Genomic DNA, 14,486 nt, shown 5'->3' on the forward strand with positions numbered 1-14,486 from the left:
AATAACATAAATATGGAATTTTAAAATCAAAATATAATTATATTGGGGCAATGGAAAATATGTGCAATGGTGGAGCAGGGGGGCGGTTAGAAGAAAATCCTCATCTTCCACAGTGGGAATTCAGTAGATAAAATCTAAGACTGAAAAAATTCAGAAGGATCAACATAGGCATATTAGGTTGCAGTGAGCCGAGATCACACTACTGCTCTCCAGCCTGGGCAACAAGAACAAAACTCCGTCTCAAAATATATATATATATAAAATCAGAGCCTCCAAGTCACACCTCAAGTCTGTCCAGCTGTGAGGGGGCTCCATGCCCATCCCCAGGACCAAACCGGAACAGGTGCTCACATGAGAGGGCTGGGGGCAGTCCTCCATAAGATAGTGTGCCCAGGAAAAAGTCTTCACATTTCTAAGTGGAACCTTTTAAGAGCACCAGGCAGCTTTTGCTTTGCGCAGCTCCAGTAGTTAGTCTCTTGGGGATCCGAAGATTGGAACTTAGATGCTTAAAGCTTGAATTGAAGGATGCCCGCACTCTTTGTATTTCTCTAATGAGAGCCCCACATGAAGGATAGTTAAGAAAAACGTCATGCTTCAAAGATAACCTGCATTGTTTCCTCCAAGCCGTGTGAGAAACATAGGCCTGGTGACCTATTAAGTCTCTTTCTCTTCTTCCTTTTCCAGGTGGTCACTTTTTTCATCGAAACTCCTTGTCCCCTCGGAGTCTGGTGTATGAAAGCGAATTCTCCACAATCGAACCTTCTTTGGACATGTATGATGAGAACAAAACCTGAATTTTAAACAGGGGCTCTTGGGGTCACTGCTTTTGTGATTTGATTTCTGATCACCTTTCTTATTTTGTATTCTCCTGTCAGCATCCGTTTTGGAAGAATGGCAGCACTTTCCAAGCACAGGTTGGGGTTCAGGGTTAATTTGCAAAGTTCCCCAAGGTGAGGCATTGAGGACAGTAGTATTGCCCAGGTGAGCCTTGTGGTATTGAAAACCCGCCCAAGCTGATCATTGAAGGTGGGCGCCCAGCAAGCCTGGCTGTTTGCAGAGAAGAGGCTGGGCCCAGGATTAACGTTGCATTGGAGACGCATCTCTGAACACTCACATGCTGTTCTGTGCCAGGGAAGCTGGGGTTTTTAACATCCTTTTGTGGTCCCTGCTTACAACGCGTACCTCCCTGTGGGAGAAGCTTCCTACCCGTGTGGAGTGCAGGTGCTGCTCCCTGACTGGCTCTGGATGCTCCCCTCTCGCTTATTCTACTTCCTGCTGAAGGGCCTCTTCTAAAGGGGGTTGAGAGAAGGCCTTGCCTTTGTATCTCCTCTGAGACTGACCACCCACTTCCTGCCAGGGCGGGGCTATGGGAGACGCAGGCCGTGGGGCCGGGTCTGTGTGCGGGGCCAGGCAGCCATCTGCATTGCCATTTTCCAGCCTCCATGTCGAGCATGACGTAAAGTGACAAGTGTTTATGTCAGCACAAAAACACTGAAGGCCCTTCCATCCTGCAGCCTGTGGACATTTCTACTCGGCCACCCCTGAGTATAGGGAGTGTGTGTATAGGGAGGTGGCACCCAGGAGCCCAGCCCAGCAGTGTCTCTGGGCACAGTGATTTCAGGGGGGGTGGCCAGCAGTTGTGAAAAACAGAATGATCTGGAATGTCTCATTGGGAGGACCAAACCCCCTTCTTGCTGCAGGTGCCAGATAAGCTCCCACCTTCAGTGTCCACTGTGCAGCCCAGTCCCCTCCACCAGTCCCAGCATAGCATGAAAAGGCACAGGAGCACCAGCTGCCGGGCTTACTGGACAGGGTGCAGCAGCCCGCATCCCAGGCATCAGGGACATGCAGGATCTTCCCACACACCTGGGATGACATCGAATTAACATGATGAGAAAATTGCATCTTGCGAGTAATCCCAGTCCAGAACCACCATGGGCAAATTTGTAAAACGAATCTGCACACCCTCTTTGCAAAAGGACACACCTGAGTTGAGTCTGCCTGTCCTCACTGGCATGAGCTGCGTGGGGGCGTGAGGCGCACAGAGCCTGGCTGTGAGAAGAGGAACCTCAGTCTGCACATCCCTAGGGTCAGATCTGATGGCAAACCAAGCAGATGCGTGAATCCCCCGCCCTGTTCTCACTGACTGTGGAACATGAATTTGAAGTGGACACTTGCCATTTTTCCACGTGCAGCTTCTCCCAAAGTGTCTTTTCTCGTGACGTGTCAGTAACATGCCTCAGACACAGGTGTGCCTGAAAGAAACCTGCAGAGCTCCGGATGGGGACAGCCTTCAGGGGCGTTGTCAGAGAGCGAGCAGTGGCATTTCATTTTCGCTCGTTTGAGACTAGAATGGTGCAGATTTTAAAGGTCTTGGCGGCTTTTGTGTTTTATCTTTTACCAAGGGCTTTGGGTTGTTTTTTTTTTTTCTTTACGATAGTCTTTGTACTATAAAAATATTTTCAATGAGCAGCTTCAATATAGCATCGTTCAAAGAAACAGGTTTCCCCATTGGGCTCTCAGAGACAGGATGAGTCTACAGGAGGCTAGAACCCATTTGCTGGAGGTTCCAGACACGCGCCTGCATTTATATGTGTTTGGCCCACCTGAGAGATAGGAGAGCTCAGTTCTGATTGTTGCCGTGTTGTCTATACCACCTCCTTGTTTTCCCAAACCAAAACTCAGACCCCAATGTAGCATTTTCTCCTGATTTGAGGTCCCACCAAGGTGTACACATTAAATTCCACTCAAGACAGTTTCTTTACTGAAAAGGTATGAAATTACTTGAGAAGAAATAAAAAGTTCAGGCCCCTAGAATCTGTCTATTAATATAACATGTGAATTTCTGGGAAATCTGGGGCACACATTCACTGTAGAATAACCAAGGAGGCATTCCTTGCAGGGGAGCATCCTCAGAACCGTGCTATGGACCCTAGCTCGACACCCTTTTCTGGAAAATCGGGGTCACTCTCTGGCTCAGCTACAGAATGGCCTGTCTTTGTCAGGAGGGACACTAACTTCTCATTAAGGTCATGCTCTTCAGGAATAGAGGAAAATTTGGTTTTTGGTTTCCGGGTTTTTATTTTTATTTTTGTTTTTGTTTTGAGACAGGGCCTCTGGCTCTGCCCCCCAGGCTGGAGTGACGCAACTTCGGCTCACTGCAGCCTCCACCTCCTGGGCTCGAGTGATCCTCCCACCTCAGCCCACCGAGTAGCTGGGACCACAGGCACGCGCCACCACAGCCAGCTAAGTTTTGTGTTTTCTGTAGAGATGTGAGACTTCGCCATGTTGCCCAGGCTGTCTTGAATTCCTGGGCTCAAGCAATCCGCCCCCACCTCGGCCTCCCAAAGTTCCAGGATTCCAGTTGTAAGTCACCATGCCCAGCCAAGAATGGCTTTTCTTTTTTAATCCCAAATAACAGCCTCTTCACTAGCTGCTATGCTGGGGGAAATCCCTGCTAAGTCGGGACCCTGGCAGGAAGCGGTCGGGGCTGCTTGTCCGGCGAGCACTGTGAGGTCACACATCGCCACATGGGCAGCGCTGCCCTGAGGCACTTGGGAGCAGCGTTCTACCTGCTGCGGGTGTGAGGGGGTGGAGAGAGTGAGTGTCTCAGTTCTCGCAAGTCTTGCCACCAGCAGTGGTTATTAGGAAATGTATGATAACCTCAGTCATTGTTGAGGGGGAACTATTTGAAGTAAGGAAGAGGCTGAGGAGTCAGCTATTTACACCACACACCCACCCCCCTGCCTCCAGTGGACTGCTGTGAGCTGGGCCTGTGCCAGGTGAGCAGAACCATGGGCATGTATGGCAGGATGAGCAAGTCTAGGGCCAGGGCAGCCATCAGCATCCTCTGGGAGTTGGTTGTGACTATTGAAATGCAAATGCTTAAGCTTTGGTGATTTTTTGTTTGTTTGTTTGTTTTTGAGATGGAGTCTCGCTCTGTCGCCCAGGCTGGAGCACAGTGGCTGGATCTCGGCTCACTGCAAGCTCCGCATCCCGGGTTCACGCCATTCTCCTGCCTCAGCCTCCCAAGTAGCTGGGACCACAGGCGCCGCCACCTCCCCCGGCTAATTTTTTGTGTTTTTAGTAGAGACGGGGTTTCACTGTGTTAGCCAGGATGGTCTCGATCTCCTGACCTCGTGATCCGCCCGTCTCGGCCTCCCAAAGAGCTGGGATTACAGGTGTGAGCCACCGCGCTTGGCCAAGCTTTGGTGACTTTTAACATCCTAAGGGAGGAGCTGCCCGTAGTAGCCCTCCTTTCCTGTTATTCCAGGGGGACGGGAAGCCAGACAGCCAGGGCTTCCAGCGCAGGAGGTGGAGCTCAGCAGCCAGTTGTGGTGGTGAGCATGTCTGCCCAGGGCTGCCTGCTCTGCCCTCCTCTTGGGAAGACAAGCTCTGCCTCCAGCTAAAAACTCCTCACAATCCTGATGAGCCTTGCTTTTGCAGATAGGCCCCATCTCCCAGCTCCCCTGGTGGTCCTCAGGCCTGGCTGAGAAGCACATCCACAAGGCACTGTCTTGAGCACTGATCTGGCACCTGCCAGCCTCCGTGATGCGGCAGCAGCCCCAGCTGCCAGTGAGTCTGATGATATTTGGAAAAGTATTTTTTAAAATGGAAAAGTATTTTTTAAAATGAGATTACTGAATTTTACAAACTTGACATTTTCTATTGGCTTTAGAAGCTCTTCTCATGTTTTTATTCCCCTCACATCCAATCCATTCATTGAGCTACATGCTAAATCAAATTGGTTTTTTTATATTTTTATTTTTTTAGAGACAGGATCTCGCTCCGTCGCCCAGGCAGGAGTGCAGTGGCACAATCATGGCTCGCTGCAGCCTTGACCTCCTGGGCTCAAGTGATCCTCTCACCTCAGCCTCCCCAGTAGCTGGGACCACAGGCTCATGCCACCCACGCCTGGCTGAAGCTAGTTTTAACTGAAGAAAAATCAAAGTGTTCTCTTGCTGTTAACCTTTATTATTGAGGCATTGGCTCTGCTGTAGGAAAACAAGGAGGTGACGTTAATGTCAGTGGTTGACATTAACCGCTGGCAAGTGGCAATGCGGTTCCTTGACAAGTGGTTGCTGCTCTTAAATGTCAGGAAACAAAAACACTGATTTTAGAGATGTAGAATGTAGAAAGAAAAGAGTGGAGTTCTACAGTTAATATCATCAGCAGACTTTTATTAAGCTTTCAGTCTGTGCAAACACATATACTTGAAGTTGGGGTGAATCCGTGACCATTAAAATTTTGGCTGTTCTAGACAATGGGCACATTATCAACCAACTGGGCTGTGAGAGCAAATGATAAGAGGGTGAATCTGGATGAGGAGGGACTTCCAGGGCACAGGCGAAGGAGAGGCATTGCAGCCATAGACAGGCCCAAGCGAACAGTCAAGAGAAGGCAAGGACAGTGGCCAGGAGGCAAGGACAGCACTTCCTGGGCAGGGACCGCTTGCCAGGGGGACCAGACTCCTGTCTCTGGAAAGAAAAGGAGCCGCACTGGGGGTCAGGGAGGCTGGGCACGGCCCCGGCCTGGGATGCCAGTCCTGCCTGGGGCCCAAGGCAAAGGGGAGGCATTCACAGACCCCACCCCAGGCTCTGACACCAAGTGGAAGAGGAGGGAGATTGAGGCAGAAACCTGGGCTTCCAGGCCTGGTGCCCGGGTGGGTGTTGATGGGACCCAGGGAGAGTCCTGTGGGGATACTTCAGGTCTGGGCTGGCAGGGGCTCTGGAAGGAGGCATGGAGGTGCGAACCTGGTGGCCAGTGGAGGTGCAGTGGGGGTGAGGTGGCCAGGGTGCAGACCCCTGCATCAGACCGCCTGCAAAGCTGTGTTTATTTATTTATTTATTTATTTATTTTGAGTCAGGGTGTCACTCTGTCATCCAGACTGGAGTGTGGTGGCGCAATCTCAGCTCACTGCAAGCTCCATCTCCCAGGCTCAAGTGATTCTCCTGCCTCAGCCTCCTGAGTAGCTGGGTTTACAGGTGCATGCCACCACACCCAGCTAATTTTTTGTATTTTTAGTAGAAACGGGGTTTCACCATGTTGGCCAGGCTAGTCTCAAACTCCTGACCTCAAATGGTCCGCCCGCCTCGGCCTCACAGAGGCTGGAATTACAGGTGCGAGCCACTGCACCGGCCTGTTTCTGAATTTTTTTAGAGACAAGATCTCACTCTGTTGCCCAGGCTGGAGTGCAGTGGTGTAATCTTGGCTCACTGCAGCCTCGACGTCCCGCGCTAAAGCGATTCTCCCACCTCTGCCTCCCGAGTAACTGGGACTACAAGCGCATGCCACCACACCCAGCTAATTTTTAAAAAAAGATTTTTAGAGACGGAGCTTCTCCATGTTGCCCGGGCTAGCCTCAAACTCCTGGGCTCCAGTGACCCTCCTGCCTTAGCGTCTCAGAGTGCTGGGATTACAGGCGTGAGCCACCACGCCCGGTCAGAAGCTGTGTTTTCTTTTTTTTTTTTTTTTTTTTAATTTTTTTTTTTTAGACGGAGTCTCGCTCTGTCGCCCAGGCTGGAGTGCAGTGGCCGGATCTCAGCTCACTGCAAGCTCCGCCTCCCGGGTTCCCACCATTCTCCTGCCTCAGCCTCCCGAGTAGCTGGGACCACAGGCGCCGCCACCTCGCCCGGCTAGTTTTTTGTGTTTTTAGTAGAGACGGGGTTTCGCTGTGTTAGCCAGGATGGTCTCGATCTCCTGACCTTGTGATCCGCCCGTCTCGGCCTCCCAAAGTGCTGGGATTACAGGCTTGAGCCACCGCGCCCGGCCAGAAGCTGTGTTTTAAGTGGACATGCCATCTTGTCCTGCTGAAGTATCTCCATGTAATCACAATATCTATGGCACCCAAATCTCCTCCTTCCTTCTCCCTCCCCAACACACCCCCACAGGTATGCACACACTGACATGCGCTGGAGGCAGAATCTCCCAAGGGGGGCTGGTCAGGAGAGGTGTCCCTGATTTCAGATGGAGGTGGAAGCCAGAGTGGGGCTGGACCCGCCCAGTGACATGAGGATGGGGCTTGGGATAAAGCCCTGGGGACACTGACATTTAAAGTGTGGACAGAAGGCGCTACTGAAGGCAATGGATGTAGAAAAGCAATTGAGTACGATTTCCGTCTTCACGAACGGCTGTCCAGCTAGCTCTCACTTCCTCTCCTGTGTTCAGTGTCACCCGGAGGCAGAGTTTAATGTGACTAAAGTCAACATTGGCCACATTGTCAGTGAGTGTGGGGAGATGAGTAAGGGCTCATCGCAGGGCGATAACCACAGCTGAAAATAGCGCCTTCCCCTCCCAGGTCTGGTGAGAGCAGTTGTTACATATGAAGGGCGTGGAGTTTGGTCTTGTATTTTGGCCTTGTTGGTAAAGCATTCCAAAGCTTCGACACACCCTCCTTTTAACCCATTAGGAAAGGCTGTTGATTGTAATCTTCACATGGTGCCCTGGGCTATGGTTAAGAGCCTTGCAGAAGAACTGGGAGAAGCCCTACATGGATTTGAAGTATTGTAGCATCAGAAAATCACACTGGAAGAAGGCAGGTGGGGACAAGGTGCCTGTGTCTGCTCCTTGGAATTCCTTTCCTTATTGTCCGAGGCAAGTACAGGGAAAGCAAAGCAAAGCAAATCTGCATCTAGGAGGAACGTTCCCTTGTGAGGCATGGGACTGGCTCCCCTGTGTCTCATGGGGGCTCTGAGTTTCAAGGTCACACTGGCCTCCTGAGGCCTGGCTGAGGCGGCTGGGTTGGGAGTCAGGAGACCCCCAGTAGCCATGAAGCTCCTCTGGGACATTGCTAAAGGTTCACCCTCTTTTTTGTGGGTGTCCTGGAAGATCCCAACAAACTGAACTTTGAAGAAGAGAGGCTGAGAGGGTCTCCAGCCGCCTGCGTTCTCCACAGCTGTGGCCCCACAGCCTGCAGTGACTGTGGAGGGGCAGGCGCCATCCGCCTCGGCTGCTGAGTCTTGGCTCCTGTGGTCCCACAAAGACCCTGTGGGGGCCACCCAGTTGTCACCTGGACTCATCTTGGGTTTTCCTTCCCTTTCCACCCTAAGCTCAAGGTATTTTTTTCCTGTTTTTTTTTCACTCTAACTTGGGGAAGAAGGAAGATCCTTTATGGGGGAAAAAAAAAACAAAAACAAACTTTGAACGTCCTGCAACTTGAGTTTTAAGCTTTCAGAAATATTCAGTGCTTCTGGCCCGCTCAGACCTCTGCCTGGGCTGCGGAGTTCCTCCTGTTGACTCCTCCTCCCTGTGCACACACCACAAAAGCTCTCGGTGGCCCAGCCACCCCTGAAAGCAGTGCTGGTAGCCAGATGCCGCCCAGGTCCCCTCCCGAGCCGAGGGTGGCACCCCGCCCAGCGCACATGCATTCTCCTGTGGGAACTCAGGGGCATGTGGTGAGCAGGCTCCTGTCAGTTGAGGCGGGGGCTCCTGGCCCATCTTTGCTCTCCTCTCAGGCTGCCCAGCTCCCGGCGGCACATGGTGGCCTGGCAAGGCTGACTTGGCCTCCTCAGTTCTCCACCCATCCACAGATCGTCGCCTTCCCTAGCCACCTCTCTATAGCCACCAACATCTGTGGAGCATCACAGACAGTGGTTCTGAGCTGGGGTTTACAAATTTAACCCAACACAGAGTGAATTCAAATTTGCTTTTGGAACTCCCTTTATCTCCAATTAAGTGCAAGTATATTTACACTATGTGATATTTAAAGGACTTCTCCAATGACTGGGAGGTACTGAACCAAGATGTTTGTAAAGAAACAGTGGGGTGAGGTGGTTAGTAGAGTATAACGTCCTGGCCATTTCTTTTCCTTCAGGTGAGTAAGCGCTCCTTCAGCAGAAAGGCTGCAGGTTGCTGGCTGTGCTCTGTGGACTGGGCCAGTAGGTGTGGCCCAGGTCCAGGTCCTGGCACCTTTGCTGGGTGCCCAGCCTGAGACGACACGTGCCATCCTGGAGAGAAGCAGAGAGGGTGCTGTCTCCAGGCGTTCCTCAGACAGCCTGGGCCTGGCTCGCTGAGCCAGCTGGAGGAGGGGATCTCCTGACTGGGGCTTGGGGCCAGATCTACTGCAGAGAGGCAATAACTCTGTCTAAAGAGAAAACTTGTCCAGTGTGATTACAAAAACAGGAAAAGGCTCCAAGCTAGGAAGTGATATTTGAGGTGTGGAGAACATTCTCACCTGATGGAAGCATCCTGCTCCTGGACAGGAGAAGCTGGTGCAAGCCCGAGGTCACGTGTGTCTCAGTTGTTTTGGACCCTCTGTAGCTTTTACACTCATAAAATATTACAGTTGCCCCTTTCATATTTGGGTCATTCAAAGAGCCCACCTCACTCCAGGCTCCTGCTCACTATGCACAGCATCTCAGAAGATGGCGTACAAAACTATTTTTCTAACTGTAACACAGGTAATATGGGGTGGGGAGGCTTGGGATATACCTAAACGTGGCACATGACTTGTATTCCACCTTGAGGGATGAAAAGGAAACTATGCACTTGAATGTTAATTAAAATTTTAATTTAATTCATTGGATAGCTTGTGCCAGAAAGAACAGTCAATATTCAAGAAGCAACACTGGTGATTAGCTCAGTTTGGGCCTCCCTGTACGGGGAGTTTCCTTGTCTGGAACGCAAACACCTACAAGTAGAGTGTGAGCTGGTTCTTGACAATCAGATCTCATCAGCCCTTTGAAACGTTCTGGGCAGCGCAGCTCCTCGGTCTGCATGGTTGGTGTAAGTATAATCAAGTAGTGAAATTGTATGGTATATACCTACATGCCAACAGTGTACACCTGTATGTGCAGAATTTGCTAATATAACCATTTCAATAAAAACCGACTGAAAAAGCTGATTTGGCCACATGGAGTATTGTTGGTGGTAACGCGTATCGCCGAGGACTCTCTTGGTTACAAATGACAGAAAACCCAACCAAAACTGGCTAACACAAAAGGGGAATGTAATGGCTCCCAAAAGCCAAAATGCCCAGGGATGCCTGTGTCAGGCTTGGTGCGATTTGACCCTCAAATGCTGACACCAAGACACAGGCCAACTTTGCTTCCTCCTTGGGAACCCAATTCCCAGGCTCAGCGTGGCAGTAGCCCCAGCAGCACAAGAGCTGCTCCACTTCCCCAGGAGGTGGCCCAGGTCAGAACGGTGTTTCCCTGGCCCAGCTGTCTTGGTTGGAGGCACGTGGCCATCACCAGCCAGCCCCTGTGGTCACAGACAGAATGCACTGATGGCCTCAGCTGGCGTGGGCTCCACGTCCACAGCCCAGGAGTCCATGCATCTTCACCTGACAGACCGGAGCTGAATGTTCTAAGGCCCGGTTCCCACTGCAGAATCATGAACGACACTGCACAGACAGGAGAAGTGAATGCTGGGGGCAAAGGCAGCATGTGTCTGACACGCGTGGAAAAGAGCTGGAGCCAGAACAGTCTGGACAACAGTGCTGCCTTGCCACCCATGCAATAGTATGAACTGACAAATCATCTCATCGTTCTGGATTTCAGCTTTATCATCTGTAAAACAGGGATCATAAAATACCTACCTCATAGGGTTGATGTGTGGGGATTATACTTAAAATAATTTAAGAAGTAGACTTAATGTCATATATCCAGTAACAGTCTAGTATCCAGAATATATAAAGAACACTTACAACTCAACAATAAAAATACAACCCAATTTAAAAACAGGCAAAGGGGCCGAGCACAGTGGCTCACACCTGTAATCTCAGCACTTTGGGAGGCCGAGGTGGGCAGATCACTTGAGATCAGGAGTTCAAGACCATCCTGGCCAACATGGTGAAACCTCCTCTCTACTAAAAATACTAAAATTAGCCAGGCATGGTGGCACACGCCTGTAATCCCAGCTACTCGGGAGGCTGAGGCAGGAGAATCGCTTGAACTCGGGAGGCGGAGGCTGCAGTGAGCTGAGATCACGCCACTGCACTCCAGCCTGGGCGACAGAGCAAGACTCCATCTCAAAAATAAATAACAAAATAAAAAAAAATTTTAAATGGGCAAAGGACATAGACATTTCTCCAAATAAAATATACAAATAACCCAAAAGCACATGAAAAGACGCTCAACATCATTAGTCATCAGGGAAATGGAAATCCAAACCATAGTGAGATACCATTTCCCACCCTCGAGAAATGGACATCAAAAAAAAGAAAGACAATAACAAGTGTTGACGAGATATGGAAAAACTAGACCTCTTTTTTTTTTTTTTTTTTTGAGATGGAGCCTCACTCTGCTGCCCAGGCTGGAGTGCAGTGGCGCATCAGCTCCCTGTAACCTCCACCTCCTGGGTTCAAGCAGTTCTCCTGCCTCAGCCTCCCGAGTAGCTGGGACTACAAGCACGTGCCACCACGCCTCTAATTTTTGCATTTTTAGTAGAGACGGGGTTTCGCTGTATTAGGCAAGATGGTCTTGATCTCCTAACCTTGTGACCTGCCCACCTTGGCCTCTCAAAGTGCTGGGATTACAGGCGTGAGCCACCACACCCGGCCTAAAACTCTTATACACTGCTGGTGGGCATGTGGAGTGCTGCAGCTGCTTTGGAGAGCGGTTTGGCCACTGCTTAAAAAGTGAAACACAGCTGTACCACATGACCCAACAATACCACGCCTCGATAGATGCCCAAGAGAATTAAAAACACATATTCATACAGAGACTTGTACACATGTTCGTGGCAGCATTATTTATAATAGACAAGAAGGGTAAACAATCCAAATGTCCATCCCCTGAAGAATGAATGAACAAAATGTGGTGCATCCATACCATGGGGTATTGTTCAGCCATAAGAAGGAATGAAGTATCAATACATGCTATGACGTAGGTGAACCTCAAACACATGGGAAGGAAAGAAGCCAGACACAAAAGACCACATATTGTATGGTTCCATTTATATGAAGAAATGGCTAGAAAGGGAAAAATATACAGAGACAAAACAGATTGATGGTTGCCAGGGCAAAGCTGGGGGGAAGTGGGGAATGGCAGCTAATGGGTGAGGGGTTTCTTCTTTGATAAAAATGTTCCGGAATTAGTGATGATGGATGTCCAGCCTAGTGAATATACTAAAAACCACTACATTTTGCACTTTAAAAGGGTGCATGTTATGGAATGTGAATTATATCTCAGAAAATCAAAAAGAACTAAAGCTTAGCACACACATACTAAGTGCTCAATAAATGTCTGTTCTTTTTCTTCTTACAAAAAATCATTCTTGGCCGGGCGCGGTGACTCACACCTGTAATCCCAGCACTTTGGGAGGCCAAGGCAGGCGGATCACGAGGTCAGGAGATCGAGACTATCCTGGCTAACACTGTGAAACCTCGTCTCTATTAAAAATACGAAAAATTAGCCGGGTGCGGTGGCAGGCACCTGTAGTCCCAGTTACTCGGGGGGCTGAGGCAGGAGAATGATGTGAACCCAGGAGGCAGAGCTTGCAGTAAGCCTAGATCACGCCACTGCACTCCAGCCTGGGCGACAGAGTGAGACTCCATCTCAAACAAACAAACACAAAATCATTCTCGAGGAGTGGTCTCCAGGTCAGCAGCATCAACATCACCCAGGAGCGTGTTAGGAAGGCAAACACCCTGGGAGGGAGGGGCAGCAACCGGTGTGGTGGTTTGTTTTGTTTTCAGATGGAGTCTTGCTATGTTGCCCTGGCTGATTTTGAACTCCTGGCCTCAAGTGATCCTCCCACCTCAGCCTCCCAAGTGGCTGGGCCTACAGCAGCCTGTTTGAATCAGCCTTCCAGGTGATCCTAATGTATGCCCAATTTGAGAACCACTGGAATGAAGGAACAAGACAACTCCTTACCTCCTCTCAGGGTGTTAAAAAGTGCAGATCTTCCAAATTCTTTCCCTCTAGAGAGCCCAATGACAATATTAGTTCAAACTTCCAAGATGTTGAAGCAAGCCCACCTCTGCATCTTGAAAGCTGATTCCTATATCCAGCAACATTGCAGAAGACTGCAGGTCACTCTGGGTGGTGTCAACTGCGTGTACCTACATCCATCACACCAAGATTCTTTTTTTTTTTTTTTTTTTTTTTGAGACGGAGTCTCACGCTGTTGCCCAGGCTGGAGTGCAGTGGCGCGATCTCGGCTCACTGCAAGCTCCGCCTCCTGGGTTCACGCCATTCTCCTGCCTCAGCCTCCTGAGTAGCTGGGACTACAGGCGCCCGCCACCGCGCCCGGCTAATTTTTTGTATTTTTAGTAGAGACGGGGTTTCACTGTGGTCTTGATCTCCTGACCTTGTGATCCGCCCGCCTCGGCCTCCCAAAGTGCTGGGATTACAGGCTTGAGCCACCAAGCCCGGCCCACACCAAGATTCTTGATCGCCAATCACAGAAACCCACCTGGAAGCCAGGTCCAGCTCCAAGGATGGTTTAACCGCCCCCTTCCCTCTGCTCTCTAGCCAGATCCTGGTGAGGGCTCTGGCCAGCAGGGTGACCCCACATCCCAGTCGACCCCGGACAGCATGGATCCAGGCCTGTTGTCCCAGGTGGAGTTGACAGCTCCTTTCATGCAGAAGGCCGTGCGTGGACTGGTGCTACCCCTGCAGGTCAACACTGGGAGACCAGGGTCCCGCATTCACGTGCAGCCCGCCTCACGCTTGCGCACAAGCCGCCACTGGCCCGGGGGCCAGCCCAGACCCCATCCTCAAGGCCGGCCAGCCTCCGTGACCCGTCTGTCAGGGGAGGAGCTGCGCTGATTTCCAAGGATGCAGCCCGTATCAGGGCCTCCTGGCACTCGCCCTGCGCTGGACGTTTCTTCTAGTCTCCGGCCCCAGTGTCAGAATTCTGAGAACTGGCCAGGCGCGATGGTTCATGCCTGTAATCCCAGGACTTGGGAGGCCAATGTGAGCGGATCACCTGAGGTCAGGAGTTCGAGACCAGCCTGGCCAACATGGTGAAACCCCGTCTCTACTAAAAATACAAAAAAATTAGCCGGGCGTGGTTGCAGGCGCCTGTAATCCCAGCTACTCAGGAGGCTGAGGCAGGAGGATCACTTGAACCCGGGAGGCAGAGGTTGCAGTGAGCCAAGATCGCGCCATTGCACTCCAGCCCGGGCGACAGAGCAAGCCTCTGCCAAAAAAAAAAAAGAAAAAAAAATTCCGAGAATTAGGAGGAGCTGCAAACCCTTTTCCAGGCGCCCTTTGCAGTGCTAACACGCCCCGGGTTGCACGCAAAACCAGCCAAAAACAGCCAAACTGTGCTTCTTTATATCTATCTTTCACATTGCACAGCTTTCAAAACGCCAGAAGCCCTACTCTGCACAGCGGCTCCCCTGTCTGCGGACTGGGCCGTTCCGTTCTGGGTCCAGGCCGGAGGCCGGCGGCTGGACCGCTCCAGGAGGCCAGGCGGGCGCGCGCCCGAGGCCGGGGCGGAGGGGGCGGAGGGGGCGGTGCGGGCCGCGAGCCGGGTGCGTGAGCGCCACACGCCCGCCAGGGGGCGCCGCCCGCCCGGCCCCGCCCCGGCCCGCTCTG

General features: G+C 51.2%; 1 protein-coding gene across 3 annotated transcripts in view; it reads left to right on the forward strand.

Annotated features, from left to right (window-relative positions):
- Positions 1–9,841, forward strand: part of LOC105483992 (ring finger protein 130) — a 158,268-nt gene extending 148,427 nt beyond the window's left edge. For 2 of the 3 annotated variants that reach the window (XM_071097995.1, XM_071097993.1), the window contains one exon: positions 685–9,841. In XM_071097995.1, the coding sequence (XP_070954096.1) occupies positions 685–794 (110 nt within the window). In that variant the 3' untranslated portion in view covers positions 795–9,841. The remainder of the gene's footprint in view (positions 1–684) is intronic. The other variant, XR_011624402.1, reaches the window with a different exon arrangement.
- The last annotated feature ends 4,645 nt before the right edge of the window (positions 9,842–14,486 follow it).

The sequence above is a fragment of the Macaca nemestrina genome, chromosome 6 (assembly GCF_043159975.1).
Source record: "Macaca nemestrina isolate mMacNem1 chromosome 6, mMacNem.hap1, whole genome shotgun sequence".
Lineage (NCBI taxonomy): Eukaryota > Metazoa > Chordata > Mammalia > Primates > Cercopithecidae > Macaca > Macaca nemestrina.